Source organism: Myodes glareolus, chromosome 7, assembly GCF_982192425.1.
Source record: "Myodes glareolus chromosome 7, mMyoGla1.1, whole genome shotgun sequence".
NCBI lineage: Eukaryota > Metazoa > Chordata > Mammalia > Rodentia > Cricetidae > Myodes > Myodes glareolus.
Window position 1 is genome coordinate 90,601,930 of NC_142032.1, and position 20,724 is coordinate 90,622,653.

At 45.0% G+C, this 20,724-nt stretch overlaps 2 protein-coding genes across 2 annotated transcripts in view; one reads left to right on the forward strand and one right to left on the reverse strand.

The window, feature by feature from the left end:
* Positions 1 to 20,724, reverse strand: part of Spon1 (spondin 1) — a 300,422-nt gene that overhangs the window by 202,287 nt on the left and 77,411 nt on the right. The window contains exon 3 of the mRNA XM_048460302.3: positions 16,959 to 17,092. Coding sequence (XP_048316259.3) covers positions 16,959 to 17,092 — 134 coding nt within the window. The remainder of the gene's footprint in view (positions 1 to 16,958; positions 17,093 to 20,724) is intronic.
* Positions 8,575 to 10,161, forward strand: LOC148121498 (STE20-related kinase adapter protein alpha-like). The gene is given in 3 exon segments (XM_087908544.1): positions 8,575 to 8,714; positions 8,797 to 8,955; positions 8,957 to 10,161. Coding segments are annotated over 3 exon segments (1,179 nt in total). The 5' UTR covers positions 8,575 to 8,702; the 3' UTR covers positions 9,965 to 10,161.

The window sequence follows — 20,724 nt, forward strand, 5'->3', positions numbered from 1 at the left end:
ACCATAAGGTACCATAAGCTATTGATGAGACATTACAAACACTGAACGATAAAAGCCATCTCCAAGTAGACTAAGGAAACCACACATAAAAGCAAGGGTGAAGAAAGCAGAGCTGGGACGTGGGTTACCTAGGAACACAGCTGGCTCAGAGGGGGAGTCCTCCAAGCAATACGGATGGAAGCATCAGGCTGATCAGGTGGGTCCTCACACATCGAGTTTCTACATGGAGTCACCGACATGCTGAATTTTAGACACTGTGACTGATTCGTGCATTGCAGAAGTGCACGGAACCAGCTGCCTGACCACATGAACATCCATCCATCCTCCTCAGCGTCCTGACTCCAGCGCCATAAGACAAGCCCAGCCCCGCCACAGTCATCTTGGGCTCTCTCTCCTCTTTCACTGCTCTCCGATTTTTCCTGCATTTTGGGAGGCTTTGCTGGGAAGCTGGGAACATTGCTCAGAGCCTGGGTGTAATTACCACAAAACAGCCTCTCACTTTAGAAAAAAAAATTAAAGGAAATGAAAGCTGGACTCTGGGCCGTGCAGGAGATGATAGCTAACTGGTCCTGAACCCAAAACTGTAATTAGAGTAATTCTTCTGTCGTTGTTAATCATTCCATTTATGTCCTGAAATGAAACCAAATGATGAATATAATGATGACTTTTGTTTTTGCTTCCCCTTTTTCTTTTGCCGAAAAAACTGGCAGGCGCACTAAAGTCAAATTAAACATCTGTTTGGAAAAGAAGCTGGCGTCCCGATGACAGCTGTCGTGGACCTACCAGTGCACCACAGCTGTCAAACTCTAAATTAACAATGATTTTCATTTATAAGTAGCACAGAACTAAGGCATAAAGGAGCTTTTGGTCCCCCCCCCCCCCCCGATTTCCTGACTGCTGTTAAACGTGAACCGTTAGAGAAATGGCCAGGGAAAAAGCAGAGGTGGGATCAGCTGGCAACAATTAATCACAGGGGCGAGGCATTCCCACAGCGCTGTGTTTCTTCGCTGGCTTCAAGTGGGGTAGTCCCTTTGGCAGTCAGGCTTGGAGGGAGGCGAATAACTCAGGAACAACTTTTGATTGGTAGTTGACAATTACTGAGGAGCGTTGCTGGAGGTGGTTCTCTGAGGGTCTCACCTTGTCCCTTACAAGAATCAATGTGCGCTCAGTGAGCTTCAGCCTTCGCTCTAGCCAGCAATGTCTGGATGTGTGATTGTTACACGGTGGTCCCATATGAAGGTAAACGATCTAATCAGGACATCTTTAGTCACAAGAGAAACTGCGCTGGGCGGCTTCACACTTACTTCATCACCATAAAAGACAAAGTGAAGTCACATGCTTCATAATGATGGCTCATTAACAAGAGCACACATGTGGTGAGGGTAGGCCTGGAAGATTCCATCACACAGGGATGCTGGAGCCCCCAGAGTTTGTGCATGTATGCATATGATGCTGGGAACACACTCCCAGTGCTGAATGACATATGATCATAGGTGTACAACCAATTTGTCCTTTCTCAATCTTGTCTAAGAGACATGATTGTCTTTCCCAGGGATAGACTGAGGCCCTGGCATGGGAAAACATGTTGATTGTGTATATGTGTATTTCTGCTTTTAAAAAAAGGAGATACAGGTAAGGCGTCACCTGGTACTTTCCTACTGCTTCCATTTATATCCCTTGATCATTTTGGATTAAATGTTCGCAGGAATAAAATCAATTGGCATATGAATAGCATGGATTGTGCTTCAACTACATAAAAGAAGAGTTGGCTGCAGAGGTCTCACTGCCACGCTCAACCAACCATGCATCAAAAACATTGAAAAGCAGTTCCATCTATCTATATTGAATGTGTCCAGATACCTCCTGTTGTCAACACTTGTAGACAATGCAGTATTAATAGTTGCTTTCACAGAATTTGCACTGTATTAGACATTATATGTAATGTGGAGAGGATTTAAGTGTGTATGCTAAATGTAGTATTTTACACAATGGTTGTGAGTGTCCTTAAGCTATGGTGTCTACCATGGGTCCTGGAATCAATGTTCCATGAATGCTGGAGAAAGGCCATGCCTGTGCTGATACACACAACAACATGGATAAGCCCTCAGAACATTACACTAAGTGAAGAAAGCCAGGCAGAGAAGATCATATACCAGAAGGTTCCAATTACATAAAGGATTGAGAAGTCACCCACAGAGGCAGAATGCAGATAGGCAACTACCCTAGGCTGGGGAAGAGGAGTATGGGGAGAAACTGCTTCATGGGAAAAGGGATTTCACTTTGGAATGACGGAAATAGATAACGTTGATAAAAGATTCCAACAATGAACATGTACTAAATTCTACCGAATTGATAACTTTAAAATGGTTAATTTAAATTATTTACTTATGTGTGTGTGTGTGTGTGTGTGTGTGTGTGTGTGGTGTGTGTGTGAATCTGACGTATGTGCACATATGTGTCAGATGTATATACCTGTGTGCAGGTGCCTGGAGGCCAGAGAAAGAATCGGGTGTCCTGTTCAATCTGCCTCCACTATATTCCTCTGAGACAAGGTCTCTCACTGAAATTGGAGCCAGGCTGGCAGTCAGAAAATCGTGGAAGCCCCTCTACCTTTGTCTCCAGCAATGCTGAAGTTACAGATGTGCAGGGCCAACCTTGGTTTTTCACATGTGTGCTGCTATCTTAACTCAAGTCCTCAAGTTTATGTAGCAAGCACTCCTACCCACCAAGCCATTTCTCCAGCCCTAAACTAGTCTAACCTTACCAGCAACAAGGAAGTTTGCAGCTCAGAGCATCCTTGGTGGATCCCACATGATTGGGACCAGTATACAGTGTTAACTCTTCTCCACTGATCGAAGAGGGCTGGATCCACCCCTCTGCTTCAGACCCGGGTCCTGGTACACATGTAAGACTGGCTTCTCTGCACTTCCGCGGGCTGTGCTGTGGCAGTGACCTGCCAGATCTGTACTATGTTCGCTTTCTCTGGAGATCCCAGCTTTCATTTCCCACCTGGGTTTCAGTTCACTGCAATGCCTGGCACTCTGTAGCCAGCTTTTCCTGGTTTGTTCTTGCCAGCTTCCTCCCACGAGGGCTGGATCCTGCACCTGGGTTCCCAGCTGCCTAATGAAACTAAGCTGCCAGTGGACTGTCCCCACTCTGGAGCCAGGCCACAGCTGACCTTCCAGGAACTCCCGGCATCTGGAGTCCACCTGTTGGATGGTTGGTTGGTCCAGGGCTTTCTCAAGCAAGTGTGTTGCCATGACATTGCTGTTCCCAAACACTCTCCCAATAAGCTGCCAGAGTAGCCAGAGCTGGCTCTCCCCATCTCTCATATTAACTCCTTGGCGTTATAGTGAAGTCATAGCCAGTAAGTAAAGCCGCCTTGTCTTATGACAAACAAGCTTGTGATTCTTCTCACTACCTAGTGTCATAGAAATCATGGAGGAAGCTTTACCTCAGCCACACCGTCTCCTCCCAGCCATGCTGTGCCATCCAAATCACACACTGTCACCACATGTAGAATTCCTATGCTATTTTCTCTCAGATGAAAAGCGCTGATGAGCCATAAGAAGTTGTAAAGTATTGAATACCAGCTAAGTCCTCTTTAATACTTAACCCTCTCCCTCCAGTCTCTTGCCAATTTCTTTCCCCATTTTCTGAATGGAATTGAGGGAACAGCTTTGGCTCTCCCAGGCTTGGTTCTGAACCTCTGTGTTCAGAAAGGACTCTGCTTCACTCTCATAGATCAAGAACAGGACTGACCAGGAGTCTGGTGGCAGCAGGTTTAAGTCCCAATTCCACAACATGGCTGCTTTATTCCCCAGAAGGGAGACTCTGAGCCTCAGCTTAGTGAGGTCTTTGCAGAGCTTTGTGAGATAAAGTGTCGGGAGCCGAAGAGAAGAGATCAGTAGCTACAGAGTTTGCTGCTCTTGTAGAGGACTCAGGCTCCACTCCCTTCATCCACATGGCAGCTCACAGCTGCCTGAGCAGCAGGGGCTCCAACCCTCTCTGGCCTCTATGAGCACCTGCACTCATATAGACAGACAGACACACGTACATATACACTCACACACTGCATGCATTAGGGCTGCTATCATAAAATATTATCAACTAATACAGTTAGCAAATAACAGGCATTTATTTGTAGAGGTTGGGACGGCCAAGACAAAGGTGCTGGCAGATTGGGTATCCGTGAAGTGCCCTCTTCCTGATGCAGATGGCCGGCTTCCATGACCTTGCACAGTGTTGTGTACAGAGAGGAGGAAAGCTCTCCTGTCTCCTCCATAGGGCACTGGTCCCATCACTGTGGCCCCAACCTCATGCTCCAATCTCCCAATGTTATCACATGGGGGCCTTTAGGAGAAGAACACAGTCTAGGAGTCACTTCTGCGTGTCTCTTTATACCTCCCAGCCCACCTGTGACTGCAACCATCATTGCAGCAACCAGATACGTCTCGCTGGAATTGGATGGTGCCCATTTTTCCTGCCTGCTGTACCGCTCACGTTCTGTCCCTTTTTAGAAGAAACTGACTGGTCCCTGTCCTAGTGCACATGCCAACAGTGCTCATGGAGACCAGAAGGGGGCACTGATCCTCCTGAAGCTGGAACCATCCTGTGGGTGCTGAGAACTGAACCTGAGTCTTCTGCGAGGGCAGTCAGTGTTCTTAACTACTGAGCATCTCCCCAGCCTGATGCAGCTTTCTGTTTCACTGCTGAATGACGGGAGCTAAATAGTTTATAAATAAAAGGTTATGACTGTGCTCGAGTAGAAGTGTGTGTGTGTGTGTGTGTGTGTGTGTGTGTGTGCGTGCGTGCGCGCTTGGGGAAGGAGGATGGGAGGAAGAGAGAGAGAGAGAAAGAGAGAGAGAGAGAAGGACAATATAGAGGGTTGGATTTGGCCCATGAGTTGTGCCTTATTATCTTTCATATTAAAGTGGCAAAGAAAAACAAAATGGATGCCTGACTTTGTAAACCTCATAGTCCTGTGTAAACCATTAAAGATGGATGGAGTAGGGCTTGGATGTAACTCAGTGTTAGAACACATGCTTAGTATGTGCAAGGCTCCGAGTTCCATCCCTAGCACCGAGCAGTGGCCAAAGCAAGTTGTGTAGGGCCTCAAACACTGCTGCAGAATTTTGACTTCACTCTTTGGCCACACAAAACACCAAATGAGCTCAGAGGGCTTACAGCAACTGCGGCCTGGACCAGGGTGTTTCACTCAGGGAAGACGAAATGTCCCCTTTTAGGGGTCCAGCACACAGCAATCCCCTCTCACTTCTGTAACACTCGGGTAAAGCTTCCAGGGTCCCACTCTGAATTGCATGAACAAGGCCACAGGCACCCTTGAGGCCAGATATATTTTAGAATTGATTCTGGGGTTCCATAAAGATAATGCCGTATGTATTACACACCCACAGGGTCTGGGCAGTATCTCATCATCACCCTCATCTCACACTAAACATATTAGTCATCTCAGTCCAGGGAAGGTCTGGGCCTTAAATGAGTAATCAAAAATCTTTTTAATCTCAGTGTTTGGATTTAAGAACTGCAGACGAAGGGCTGTGTACCTGGTTTGTATTATATATAGATTGCCTTTGGGTCCAAGGCTCCATCCCATGCCCTCAGTGACTGCATACAAGAAGTGCTCAATAAATGCCACCTAAACAATGAGCAGAGGAGAAAGGCTGCAGAGCCGGGTTCACTGAGTGGCTAAGAGGAGGCTGATGGGACATCCTGCTGGAGCTAATGGGGAGACTTACATGGCAGGATCAGGGTCTTGAGCTGTATCTTAGGGTGATAGGAAGCTGCGTTGGGTTTGTTAGACAGGTAGAACATCAAGGGGAAGAGGGATTGGAGGGCAAGGAGCTTATGTGACCATGTCAGAGGTTCCCGTGACAGTAAGATACAAAGTGTCTATGGATAAGGCAATGGATAAAAGTAACAATAGAAAAAAGCAGCACATACCACTTGAATAATAGTGTTTGAAGGTGAGATGTGGAATCTCAGCTTGACCCACAGTCCCTGTCTGAAGTGCTGAAGGGCAATGTTGAGATCAGCACACTGGAGCTCCACTGCTTGAAGGTACTCTATGGCCTTGAGAAGTCACTTAGCCCCCTTCCTATCCTCCCCGTGCCTTTGCCTCAGCTTCCTCTTTCACACCTACACTGCCAGGCTACTTTACAGAGGACAGGAGTGTTTGTAACCTAGAACAGTGCTTGACTCTTGGCTATGTCTCTGTTGTTTTATAAAAGTTGAATTCCTCAAAGGATCCGCCTTGCCCTCAGGAGAATTTCCACGCTCAGATCCTTCCTGGGGGAATGAGCAAGAGCTGAAATTCTACCTGAAGCTAATGAATGCCTGGAAAAGAGAGGACCACCTCAAGGCTGAAGGGGACAGGACATTCCTTCCCGTCTGGAAGCATCTATCTTACATTAAGGCACTTTTTTTATTCTTTGTCTTTTAATCCATTACTCGGTTGTAATGCTTTGCAGCAGCCTTGCAGCAGCCTTGCAGCATTACAGCATGCCAGGGCACCTGAAGAGAGAGCTTTGGAGAGGGCTGCCTGCAACACCAGCACTGATTCAGAGATTTGTATGAAAATGCAAAGTGGAAACAGTGTCGGGTTTACCAAGAGAGAAGTGGCCATTGCTGCCGCTGGCCTTCACAAGCAACCATGTGGGCTTCAGAGCAAACTCCAGTTTTTCCTACCAGGGATATTAGTCTGGTATGACATCATAAAGGCTCCTTCTTCAAATCAGGGCCCTGAAATACAGCTGGCAGCTTCTTTTCCTTCCTTCCTTCCTTCCTTCCTTCCTTCCTTCCTTCCTTCCTTCCTTCCTTCCTTCCTTCCTTCTTTCCTTCCTTCCTTGCTTCCTTCCTTCCCATTCATACGCTCTCTCCCTCTCCCTCCCTCCCTTGCTTTCTCCTCCCCTCCTTCCCCAACAGGGTCTCACGTAATTCAAGTTGGACTAGAACTCATTTTGTAGCTGAGAATGACCTTGAACTAAAGCTGTTTTATTCAGGGCTGGAGATAGAATCTAGGGCTTCATGCCTGTTAAGCAAGCAGTCTTCCTACTGAGCCACATCCCCAACAGAATCACTCACTGTTATTATTGCCTTTCCTTTTTTGTCTGTCCAGAACTCTATGGCTAGATCTTAGACATCCTTGTTAGCTTTAATAAAACTTCCCACTGTACAGCCTCACGGTTTAATAACCTCTAATCGTTCCCTTGATGCTCCTGAATCAGGTTGAGCCTCTTCATGCTGACATTGGATGACATCTCTGATATGTTAATGGATTTTGGCCCCCAGAGATCTCCCGATCAACATGTCTGTCTATTAACTGTCTCTCGGAGCAGCATTCACCTCCAAGTCCTCATTAAGATTCCGACTCTGGTGCTCTTCTGCCTGGAGTAACCTCTTCCCATGCATTTGCCCAGACAACTCATCATTGCCACCAAGACATGATTGCTGATATTCCAAGGAGCTCTCGTGATTTCATTCCCCACCCATCTTCTCTCTAAATTCTAACCATGCTGAGTTTGCCCCTCTTTTTGTCTTGAGGTTGCTAATTTTTGCATACATATTTTTATTTATACCACAGCTAGGCTAAAAGTGTTTTGCAAGTTGGGATCATTATTTTCATTCTAAGTTGAGTTTTTCTCAGTTTTCTGGTATACAGTTTTGGTATCTGGCAGGTGCACTGGCTGGCTGGACTTGCAAACGCTACCTTCAACATGAAAAACAAGGAAACTGGCCCAGCCAGCCAGAGTCTTCCTGTACTTTACTGATGGCATCAACTTGAAACTTTTTCTAATCACATAAAATACTTTAAAATAAAATATGGTGAATTCCCATTAAAATCAAAACATAAAAAACCAAAGGTATAAATATTCATTATTATAGTTTTCAAATATCAACAATTATACTCAATCTCTAAAGAATGCAAGAACAAACATTTAGAACTACTGAGAGAATGTAGTATTGTCTAAGTCAAAAACTCTGGTCAAAAAGCACAGTGAGTAATCAGAAAGTACAACCAGGTAAGAGACCAGATTCACAAAAGCTGTGGTAGATATTACTGTAACTATGTAAAGAAACATTACATTTGTTTATGCTGTATTTGTTTAATCTAAAATGTGTGGCTGTTTCACCTGGCCTGCCTAAGGTACCTGATTGGTTTAATAAAAAGCTGAATGGCCAATAGTTTGGCAGTAAAGGGATATATGGGGCTGGTGGGCAGAGAGAATAAGTAGGAAAGAAGGAAAGGGATGGAAGAATGGAGGAGAACAAAATGGAGATGCCAGGGGCTAGACAGGCAATTGCCTGCCAGCTAGCTGGTCAGACACGGAGTGGGACATACAGAATAAAAGAAAGGTAAAAATCCCTGAGGCAAAACATAGATGAAGAGAAACAGGTTAAGTAATAAGAGCTAGTGGGGTGAGCACAAACTAAGACCGAGCATTCATGATTAATAAGTCTCCATATCATGATCGGGAGCTAGTGGGTAGCCCCCAAATATGCCTGCTACAAAGGGCAACAAAATTTGGACACGTTGCATACCTCCCTCCCAGCAACCGGCCTGGCGGCAGCGCGGCCACCAAACTGAGGAGGCGGAGCCGAGACAAGTTGGTACTGCACTCTTGACTCCTAGACCAGGTGTAAATTTTTGAAATTGAAGTAGGTCTACACAGTAGGAACCCATGTCTTTTCTTGTAAGTAAACCAGGGCGGATTAGGCGGTGGGTCTCGGAAAAGTTCATTGTTGAGGGCTTAAGAGATTTGAAACTATTTGGAGGCCAATGAGGCGAGCTCGGAGTCCATAGCATCTTTCTCTAAACCAGAGAACATGGGCAGCTTTCTGCCAGAGAGCGGGTGTTATGAGCTGCTCACCATCATAGGTAAAGGATTTGAGGACTTAATGACAGTGAATTTAGCCAGGTACAAGTCAACAGGAGAGTGAGTATGTGACAGTACGAAGGATCAACCTAGAAGCTTGTTTCAATGAGATGGTGACATTCTTGCAGGGGGAGCTTCATGTCTCTAAACTCTTCAGCCATCCCAATATAGTGCCATATCGAGCCACCTTCATCTCAGACAATGAGCTGTGGGTCGTCACATCATTCATGGCATATGGTTCTGCAAAGGATCTCATTGGCACACACTTCATGGACGGCATGAATGAACTGGCGATTGCATACATCCTGCAGGGGGTGCTGAAGGCTTTGGACTACATCCACCACAAGGGCTATGTGCACAGGAGTGTCAAGGCCAGCCACATTCTGATTTCTACGGATGGGAAGGTCTTCCTGTCCGGTCTACGCAGCAACCTCAGCATGATCAGCTACGGGGAGCGGCAGCGTGCAGTCCATGGTTTTCCAAAATACAGTGTCAAGGTCCTGCTGTGGCTCAGCCCAGAAGTTCTCCAGCAGAATCTTCAGGGTTATGATGCCAAGTCTAATATCTACAGTGTGGGGATCACAGCGTGTGAACTAGCTAATGGCCATGTCCCCTTCAAGGATATGCCTGCCACTCAGATGCTGCTAGAGAAGCTGAATGGCACAGTGCCCTGCCTCCTGGACACCAGCACCATCCCAGCCGAGGAACTGACTATGAGCCCCTCATGTTCCATTGCCAACCCTTGCCTGAACGACAGCCTGGCCGCTGGCAGCCTCCGGCCTTTCAGTGGTGACTCGCCTTCCCACCCGTACCACCGAACCTTCTCCCCCCACTTCCACCACTTTGTGGAGCAGTACCTTCAGCGCAGCCCTGATACAAGGCTGAACGCCAGCACCCTCCTGAACCACTCCTTCTTCAAGCAGATCAAGCGGCGTGCCTCGGAGGCCTTGCCTGAATTGCTTCGCCCTGTCACCAACTTTGAGGGCAGCCAGACTCAGGATCACAGTGGACTCTTTGGCCTGGTGACAAACCTAGAAGACCTGGAGGTGGATGACTGGGAGTTCTGAGCCAATGCAGCCTGCATCCTCCAGTGGGGGTGGGGTGTGAGCCCTGGGGGCCCTTCCTGAGGATCAGCACCTACCTCTGGGTGCAGACTGGGTAGAAAGGACATTATGCTGGCAGAGCTGGCTGCCAGCTGCTTGAAAGGACATTCTGAAGAGACTTCACTGTTTTTGTGGCTTTTGAGTCACAGGGAGTCCCAGTCACCAGGGACTTGGAGAGACCGGAAAGCTGACATCCTGTTCTGTGAGCTCGGGGACCTCCTTAGAAGGAAGAGACACTGCTTTAGCCCCGAGGCTCAAGTCCAAGCCCAGAGCTTAAATCGAGGGACCCTACACTTCCTCTTCCCCGCACTTGCTCTCCTACCAGGCTGTTCCACTCATTTTCTGTGCCCCCAGATCCTGTAGGGCTAAACAGGGGACAAGTCCTAAGCATCCTGCCCCAGCCCTGTCCTGCCCTCAGGCATCTTCCCAGTTTCTGTCTTTAAGCACCTCATCTCCACCTCTCTCTTGGGCCCTAACACCTGAAACCTCTTATCTCGCTATCTGTTACACTCCTTCCCAAGAATCCGCCAATGCCTCCTGCCAGCTGCTGCCTTGGTGCCTCCTCCAAGGACCATAAATGTCTTGCCTTGTCTGAGGGCTTGAGTAAATCTTATGTTGTGTTAGTTTCATTGTCAGAACAAATTAAAAATTTCAGAGTATGTTAAAAAAAAAAGGGCAACAAAATTTGAAGTTGTCCATGGAGGAAAAGCCTGCATAGAATGCATGGTCTAATTAAAGAAAACCCACAAGACTTTGTGGAAGATAACAGACCTGGTTAAGTAGGGAGATGTTCTGGTTTTGACTGGAAAACACATAGCAGGGAAGGTGGCTTTCCCCATATTAAACTATTAATTTAGTGTAGCATCATTCAAAATCCCAACATCAGGTTTATTGGACAGAGAACGCTTATATGATTCACCTGGAATATGAGTCTGCTTGAATAACCACACACACTTTGAATGCTGAGAAGATTAACAAGCGATGACTTGTCACCAAAACAGAATTATGTTAAAAATGGTGCAGGACTCATGGAGGGAAGACAAGATGAAAAGAACAACCAAACTGAGGAGAGCGATGCACAGATTTTGCTTTTCATGAAGTAGCAGGCCACGCCATTGGGAAAAGAATGCACCAGTCAACAAATGGACGGGGGACTGCTAACTCTACTTGGTCAAGAAGACTGCTTTACGATTCCCATCTGTGCTGCTGTCTCCAGGTTGCGCCTTCAGAGAGCTACCCAGCTCTCCACCCCTGGGCTTCCCTTGGATAGATTGTCTTTATGAACTACTTACATGGCTCCGGGACCTCTGTGCGTGGGTCAGGCCATAGCGGAAACCCAGAGGGGAACCACACAAGAGAGCTGGAGTTTCCGTGGGGTTCCCTCAGGCTAGCTGCTTCTCTAAAGGAAGGCCTCAGCTCCTGTCAGGGGGTGAACATTCTCCCACCTTCCCCCAACTCGCTTTGTGCCTTCAGACCTGTGTGGTATCTGTCTCCCCTCATTGTCATTCTTCCATGGAGATGTTTCTCTCAACTTTTCAACTTTCCTCTGGTACCTCATTTTGAGCTGAGCAGACCATGCATTTTCTGTTGTGGCCTACTGATACCATGTCATTAACAAACTTAAATTCTAGGAAGACAAAAGGTCTAAGCCTATTTTAAAATCTTTAAGAATATAAATATGTAATATATTTATAACCTTGGGTATGGAAAAGCTATTTTTGATTAAGATGTAAAACTTAAATTCCTAAGGGAAGGCACAGATGCATATTTTTAAACCAAAATGTCAAGCTTTTTTTTGGCATTTGTATGTATGTAGAGAGAGACTGAGAAACAGAGACAGAGAGACAGAGATGAGTATTCACATATATGAGGACATAATGTATGTGCAAGTGTGAGTACATGTGTAAGTATATGTGTGAAAGCCAGAAGTTGACATCGGGGGTCTTACATGGTTGCTTTTAACCTTACATATTGAGACAGGGTCTGTTGATGATCTTGCCCATTCAATTGGTCTCACTACCCAGCTAGCTCCAGAGAGCCTCTGCCTAGACCTCCGGAAGTGCTGTGGGACAGTGGTCTGTACCCTGTCAATTGTATTTTAATAAAATTCTGATTGACCAGTAGCCAGGCAGGAAACACAGGTGGGGCTACCAGGCAGGAAATATAGACAGGGCAATGAGAACAGGAGAATTCTGGGAAGAGGAAAGACTCAGTCTGCAATTGTCACCCAGACACAGAGGAAGCCAGACACAGAGTAAGCAAGATGTGACTGCCTCGCTGAAAAAGATACCAAGCCATGTGGCTAACACAGACAAGAATTATGGGCTAATATAAGTTATAAGAGTTAATAAGAAGCCTGAGCTACTAGGCCAACCAGTTTATAATTAATGCAGGCCTCTGTGTGTTTATTTGGGACTAAACAGATGCAGGACCTGGTGGGACAGAAAATTTGGTCAACAAAAAGGACTGCAATTACTGGGAGGGGGGCTGTCATGCTCACAAAGCAATTACATGGGTTCTGAAGATGCAAACTCCAGTCTCACAATTGCATAGTGAATGCTTCGCCACCTCAGCCATCTCCTCAACTCCAAATGTCAAACATTTGAATAATGAGACACCAATGAACTAAGTTAAAAATAAAGCAGAGATAAATGTTTGAAAGTTTTAATAAAGTATTACTGCCTAAATGGCACAAAGATCAATTTTAAATTATAAATATTGAAAGCAGGAGAATGACCCCCCAACACTGTCAAGGGTGAACTTGCCAAGGCATTGCTGGAGAGCTCACTCTGGTGGTGAGGACAAGGAGAGCTGGTGGGCTCACCAACCCTGCAACTCCCCAGGCCCAGCACCAGGGTTATGTACTGGTCCAGCCCAACATCCACCCCATCTGTGGTCTGCTGGAGCACATGAAGGGACGGTAAACCCAAAGCTTCAGGATTTTCACAACACAGGGCAACAGTGGGATGACTAAGAGGAGATCCAGCGAGGGCCCAGCATCGATGAATGCATGGCAGAAACCAGAGACCTCGAACTAGACCAGTGACTTCTTACAAGTGAAGATGTGTGGACAAAAGGGTTTGCTGCAGGACTCACTGTGTCACACTGCAGCTTCCATGCCAAGATTGTTCCCCCTATTTTAAAATTTTCTTTTTTCTCTTAAATCTAATTGGGGGTGGGGTGCAAGGGCAGAGGGCAGATATGCAGGGATGGGAAATGAATGGGATTGAGAAGCATGATACGAAAGACACAAAGATGAAATAAAAAGAAAGTTAAAATTATAATATATAATTTAAATATATTTTAATTATTTAAATATATTTAATTATTATATACTAATTATATATTAACTATAAAATAAAATAATATATTTTTGAAATATCTGTATCCTTATATATATCTTATATATAAACTATATGGAATGTATTTTGTTTATGTATTCATTCATTCATTCATTCATTCATTTGCTTGGTTTTTTTTTTCAGGCAGAATCTCAAGTCGCCCAGGCTGACTTTAATCATGTAGCCATGGAAAACCTTGAACTTCTGCTCTTTCTGCCTCCAGCACCCAAATACTAGGATTACAGGTATTATGCCACCATCCCTGACTTTAGGAAAGTATTTTAAAACATACTTATGATTTAAAATAAAAAGTAAATAAATAGATTCACTTTCAAAAGACATGCTATTAGAAAATTGGACAAGCATAGGAACTGGCCCTTCCCAGGAGCAACACAATTAGAATAGAGACTACATTAATAGTACAAGAGTAGCAAGTAAATTAACCTGAGATATTATTTTGATTCTCACACAGAAGGCTTTTGAAATTGGTCATGTCAGGGACTGCTAAGCAGGTAAGGATATAGGCTCTGTCCCTATTTTTGAGGACAATATGGCAGTGTCTGTAGAAATCATTAATAGGCATTCCTTATGACCCCATGGTTTGTCATCTGCTGTGAATAAAAATGTGAGTATTTACTCAAAAAGGCATGTACTCGGATGTTTGTTATAGATCATTGACTGTAGCAGGGAGAAAAAGAGACCTTGAGAGAATCCAAATGTGAACTTCTCGGAGCGTGATTGGCACATTCATACCACAGATAACACACAGTAGCTTAAAAGTCAACTAGAAATATGCATATTCCGATCCAGACCTGCTTCTGATAAGTTCTCCTGAGTGAGCATCCTTTCAAGTTCAGGGCATTACGTATGCTCCATGTACCTTCAGAATGTAAGGGAACACACACAATTTTAAAGCACACCCACAAGGCTGATATCAACTGCTGCCTTCACGTGGGGAATGCAGGTCAATTAGTCCAAGCCTGCCAGGTAGCTGCATGTGCAGCTGAGTTCCGACACTTAGAAAATATTGTCTGGTTGTTTTCTCTTCCCTATATTGACCTATGAGACGGTGCAGAACTGAAACCCTCCAATGCCTGGATAGCCCAAAAGGGCAGGCAAAGAAGAGCTCACTTGCATTTGTCAGGGCATGAACGAACAAGCCACATATGTTCACTGTTAAAACAGAAAAACGTACATTCGCATACGCTGACTGTCAGTGGGTAAACAAAGGATGCCTTTCTGGATTCCACCAGAAGATCAAATAGCTCTGGTCTGTGAAAACAAGAAAGAAAAGAAAACCAAGATGTGGGGCCCGATGAACGAGGGCTTTGAGAACAGAGAGACTTGTGACCCAGCGGTCTGTTTCCAAGCTTCATCTTTAGAGGCCAGGCTCTGTGGACTGACCAGGCTAGCATGGATTAGGGATCTGGGTACTAGAATACCAAGCCTGGAACCCAGCCTCCAAGCTGAGAGACTGAATATACGTAAAGACTGTATGTGACAGGAATTGTGGGAACCTGCTACCCCACATCCTCACCAGTTCCTCGGGACTTATGTTGACTGCCAAGTCCCCCCTTTCCCATTACCTCCACTATTCTCAATTGAGGACCAACTAGAGAATCCAAATGTACCCTCTACACAAACCATATAGGATGTTTCCCTTCCAGTCAGTCTGCCACCAGGCCATGGTAACAACCTCCCAGCAGAGTGTACCTGAAGTCATTCTCTCTCTCCCTCCCCGCCTCCCCCCCACAAACCTCCACATCCACCCCGGAGGCTTTCACCCACCCACTCCTGCCTTTCACTCTCTGCTGAAAGCTTGTGGTGGCAACTGACTCCCCTGGGGTATAGTCAGCTGCAGCATGCACTGCCTCCCTTCTCAGTGGTCTTTGCTTAGTCCCTCAAGGCCCATATTTCAACCAGCACACGCTTAGTATTGTGATTTATAGATGTGATTTCATTTTTAAGAAAAAATCCTACAGCTTGAGTTTTTAGACCATCAATGTACATAAGGGCGAAGAGGTAAGCGTGTCAAGAAGTTGGGGGAAAGATGTTCAAGGCGTGTTCAACTAAGGGAGGAGGGAATGATGTGTCAGTGGAGGGAGGCCAGAAAGATGAGGCTGAGTTTAACAATAGTCAGGTGTTTCCAGAGGCCTCTGTGGGTTTCTTTCCCATTGGCCAGCTGTAGCTGAAATCACGGGAGACCCTGTTATCAGCCGTTCTTGGGGGTGGATGGGCTGGATCAATCGCAGTGTGGGAATACATGTCCACATTTACCAACTGAAGCAAATTCACAGAAAAGGCCTTTGGGGATTCAGAACAGAACATGGCTGGGAAAGTTCCATCCCCCACTTCCATGAAAAAGATCACGTACATATTTTTTGAGAAAAGGGCCTCTTGTCTTATGTGGTCCAGGGAGACCTAAATCTCTCTATGTAGATGAAGCTGACCTTGAACTTCTGATTTTCCTGGCTATACTTTCTACGTACTGGGGTTACAAGCACATGCCAACACACTGAACCAAACAGTTGATGATGCCCTGGATGTTGAACTGGAGTCCCGCCATCTGCTCATGACCGTTTGTCTGAAATCCTACAAGTCTCGACATCAATTGAAATGGGCCTTTAAACCTTCTTCAAAGAACTAGTGTCATAAGATAAGAGATTTAAAAGGGGCTTTCCCATCAAGTAAGTTTGGGACACACCACTGAAATGACAAAGTGTTTGGCTTGTTTGTTAGCCTTTGGTAGGACTTCGCAAAGCCTTCAACCATGCTAGTACGCTATCGGTCTGTAAGATGGAGATCCAGTATACAGCATCTAAATGTAGCTGACTGCAGAAATAACTGTCCGCCCAATCTGTTTATATCTCAAAGAGCATCACCTTGTGGTTCATAAGCCGGAGATGCAGCTTTGAGACAATGCTGCCTTTCAGAGGAAATGATTCTGACTGGTCAAAATTCTCCCTGTGGCCACTTACCCAGAGGCTTCCTGGGAAGTGGTGGCAAGCATCAATTTTATTTGAGACTTGGTCCTGTGTAGCCCAGGCTAGCCTCAAACCTTACTCAGTAGCCAAAGATAACCTTGAACATCTGCTCCTTTAGCCTCTATCTCTGAGTGCTGGGATTGCAGGTGTGCACTGCTCACGGTGTGTGCAGGGCTGGAGATCCGACCTGACACCTGGGGCATATTCGGCAAGCCTTTGCCAACCAAGGTGGAGGAAAGGTTTGTAAAGAAGAGCCTGGGCAATTGGAAGTTGCAATTGGGCATTAGGTTAGGCAGAGCACAGTTTAAGGATGCTAGTTAATGGGGATCCTTCAAATCGCAAGAAAATAAAACCACATTAATTCCAAACGAAGACACCAGGCTTGTATTATTTGCCTGGTTATGTCTTTCTTAATCAGTGCTTGCATCATTGCCTATGAATGCACAGAATAGTCAGAAGATCATCATACTGAATGAAGACGAACACGTGATTCCTTATGCATTTAGAATGGACAAAGTGGAAGATCAAGGAAGGGTTTGCCTGACGCCCCAGAAGCCACACCTCTTCCTGCAGACACACAGGAAATCTCTGATCACCGCAGAAAGGTGGGTGAAGAGGCCATGCTTCACTTACTTCAGAATCACACAGCCTGTCCCTGTGGGTGGCGCTATCCAAAACACCTGGATCCGTGTCCTCCTCCGAGGGGTGCTCTCCGTGACTGCCACGGGACAGTTACTCATAAACTGGGTCTCTTCTTCATCTATGATCTGTGAAAACCAGAGGAAAGGAAACACATTAAAATGCAGTGTCCTTCTGGGGCTGGAGAGAGTAAACTCTGGGGATTCTGAGTTGACTCGATTTTATTTCTAGACGCATCATTTTGCATGAGCAGCTTCTGATCCCCAGGCCCCAGAATAGTGCTTGGCACAATGTGATTACAAAGATCTGGCACATCTGTGCTCTCTGGGCCCAGACGTTGTGCCAGCACTTGGAGGAACCAACCCCCAGGTGATGATCCTGCTCGCTGCTCCTCAATCACCTATGCATCTCCTGTTCAGAGGTGGAGGAGCAGGGTGTTCCTGGAGCAAACTGAACCTTGCTGAGCTCCAGCTTTAGAACTTGATTAAAATGTTAAAACGCCCTTGTGGAGGAATTATAGAAAAACGCAGAAGTCACCTAGTTTCCTGCAATACCCACCTTTGTAACTTCTACTTATGTCTTCTATTTAATTGGTATTCATATATTTTCCAAACATAATCCCAGTAATGTTGAAAGGCACTATAACCAAGATAGTAACCATTCTCATTCCTCCAGACTGTTAGTTCTTCTGCCTGCGTGTAGAACCCTCTCATAGAATTAAAGCAAGTGCCTTAGTGAAAGCCATTGTGTCCAATTGTGCTTATTATCCTTACTTCTTACTTTTAATTCTTTGACAGTTTCATATGTTTCTATAACAACTTTTAGTTAATTTCAAGTCCTATTACCCTTTCTCCTCCAAAGAAAATCCTTTTTTCCAGGAAGTACCTCTCTTGCTTTCCTGGTGTGTGGTGTGTATCCTCTGGGTTTAATTAGAGCAGCTCACATGAGCATGTAGGGGAAGTTATTTATTGAAAGCATGGGAAACTCATCTGGGGTCAACCGACTGTCTTAGTAAGGGTTAATCTTGCTATGGTGAGACACCATGACCAAAAGCAAGCTGGGGAGGACAAGGCTTATTTGGTTTATACTTGCATATCATCATAGTTGTGGTAGTTTGAATGTAATTGGCCCCCATAAGCTCATAGGGAGTGGCACTATTAGGAGGTGTGGTCTTGACGGAGTAGGTGTGGCCTTGTTGGAGGAAGTGTGTCACTGTGGGGAAAGGGGGCAGGCTTTGAAGTTGCCTATACTCAAGCTATGTTCAGTGTGGTACACACAGTTGCTCCTGCTGCTTGTGGGTCAAGATGTAGAACCCTCAGTTCCTTCTCCAGCACCATGCCTGCTACACACCACCATGAACCAAACTTCTGAAACTGTAAGCTATTCCCAATTAAATATTTCCCTTTATAAGAGTTACTGTGGTCATGGTGTCTCTTCACAGCAATAGAAAACCAAACTAAGATAATAATGCATCTTTGAAGAAAGTCAGGACAGGAACTCAAACAGGGCAGGAACCTGGAGTCTGATTCAGAGGCCATGGAGGGGTGCTGCTTACTAGCTTGTTCAACCTGCTTTCTTATAGAACTCAGCACCCCCAGCCTAGGGGTGGCACCACCCATAATGGACTGGGCCCTCTCTCATTCATCACAAATTATGAAAATGCTCTATAAGTCTGCCTACAGTCAGATTTTAGGGAGGAATTTTCTCAATTAAAGCACTCTCCTCTCAAATGACTGTAACTTATGTCAAGCTGACATAAATCTAGCCAGCACAATGGATCCCTTGCCAGCTTGACACATAAACACATCACAGTCCCCTTTCTTATTCATGCAAAAGAGCACACGTTAATATTAACATCGCAATATGAAATAGTCCAACTTTTAAAAGTCCCAGTCTTTAAAAATTCAAAAACTTGAAAGGTCAAAGTGTCTTTAAAATAAGCAAACTCTCACTTAAAACCCAAAATCTAAACTCCAAAGTCTCTTTAAAAGTTTAAAGTCTCTCACCTATGGGCTCTGGTAAAATCAAATATAAATTAAATACTTCCTTAATTCAAAAAGTTAAGAACCAGAGCCCAGTTGTAATCTGAACAAAGCACAGCCAAACTCCAACTGTGTAAATAATCCAACGTCCGGTGTCTGGGGTCCACCCACCATCCTCTGGGTTTCTCTAAAGGGATTGGACCACTTCTCTGGCTCTGCCCCTCTGTGGCACACATAGCGTATCTTCTAGTCTTAGGCAGTTTTCCTCCATTGTCCCTGCTCTCCTTCGTAGTCATCCCATGCATCAGCATCTCCACCATGTTGGCTTCTTCTGCTGTAACTGGGTTGCACGTTCACCAACAGCCTCTCCTAGGTTCTCTTCAGGGACTCCAACCCTGCCACACAGTGCCAAGCCCCAGCTGCTCTCTATGAACCCTTTATGCCTTTAAAACCAGTGCCACTTGGGTGGTTATGACATTAGCGAGTTTAGCTACCAGCAGAAGGTTTAAACTTGGCTGCCTCTAGAACTCAGTTTTTGGATGTTGACCCTGAGGAAACACTTCTCAGAGGACTTCACCTTGATGGTGCCCATCTCTTAACCACAGTTGGTTCAGCCCCAGATAATCTGAACCACAGATTCTTTTTTTACACTTTTATTTTTATTGATAAGGCAACAAAAACATATATTGCATTGTATTAATTTAATCCTTGCCTCTTCATATAGTAAAAGCATAAGAGAACTCTGAAAAAAATAATTTGAGTGAGTAAATTTGGTCATTTCTCAAAATGATCTGGCAATATTATTCTACTAATTACATCTACTTTATGAGATCCAGGTTACTTCACAGTCCTTAACCTATATCTGACCCATCATGAACATCTGACTATATTGTTTTTAAGAGCATGCTCATTATTTTGACTTTAGAATATTATGCTCTTCTAGGTTTCCTCTTACCTCACTAACTGCCCTTTCTGTGTATCCTTTGATGGATCTCCTTTCCCCACCACTTCTTCTTTTATCATTAAAGAATTTTTTTATTGATTTTTATTGAGTTCTACATTTTTCTTTGCTTCCCTCCCTGCCTCTCCTCTTACCCCTTCAATCCTCCCCCAAGGTCCCCATGCTCCCAATTTACTCAGGAGGTCTTGTCTTTTTCTACTTTCTACTTTGCATGTAAGTCTCTCTTAGTGTCCGCATTGTTGTCTAAGTTCTCTGGGATTGTGGTTTGTAGGCTGGTCTTCTTTGCTTTATGTTTAAAAACCACCTATGAGTGAGTACATGTGATAATTGTCTTTCTGTGTCTTGGTTACCTCACTCAAAATAATGTTTTCTAGCTTCATCCATTTTCCTGCAAAATTCATGCTGTCGTTATTTTTTTTCTGCTGTGTAGTATTCCATTGTGTAACTGTACCACATTTTCCTTATCCATTCTTCAGTCTAGGGGCATTTAGATTGTTTCCAGGTTCTGGCTATGACAAACAAAGCTGCTATGAACATAGTTTAGAACATGTCCTTGTGGCATGACTGAGCATCCTTTGGATATAAGCCCAAAAGTGGTATTGCTGGGTCTTGAGGAAGGTTGTTTCCTAATATTCTGAGAAATCGCCATACTAATATCCAAAGGGGTTGTACCAGTTTGCACGCCAACCAGCAATGCAGAAGTGTTCCCTTTACCCCACAACCTTTCCAGCATAAGTTGTCATCAGTGTTTTTGATCTTGGCCATTCTTACAGGTGTAAGATGGAATCTCAGGGTTGTTTTGATTTGCATTTCTCTG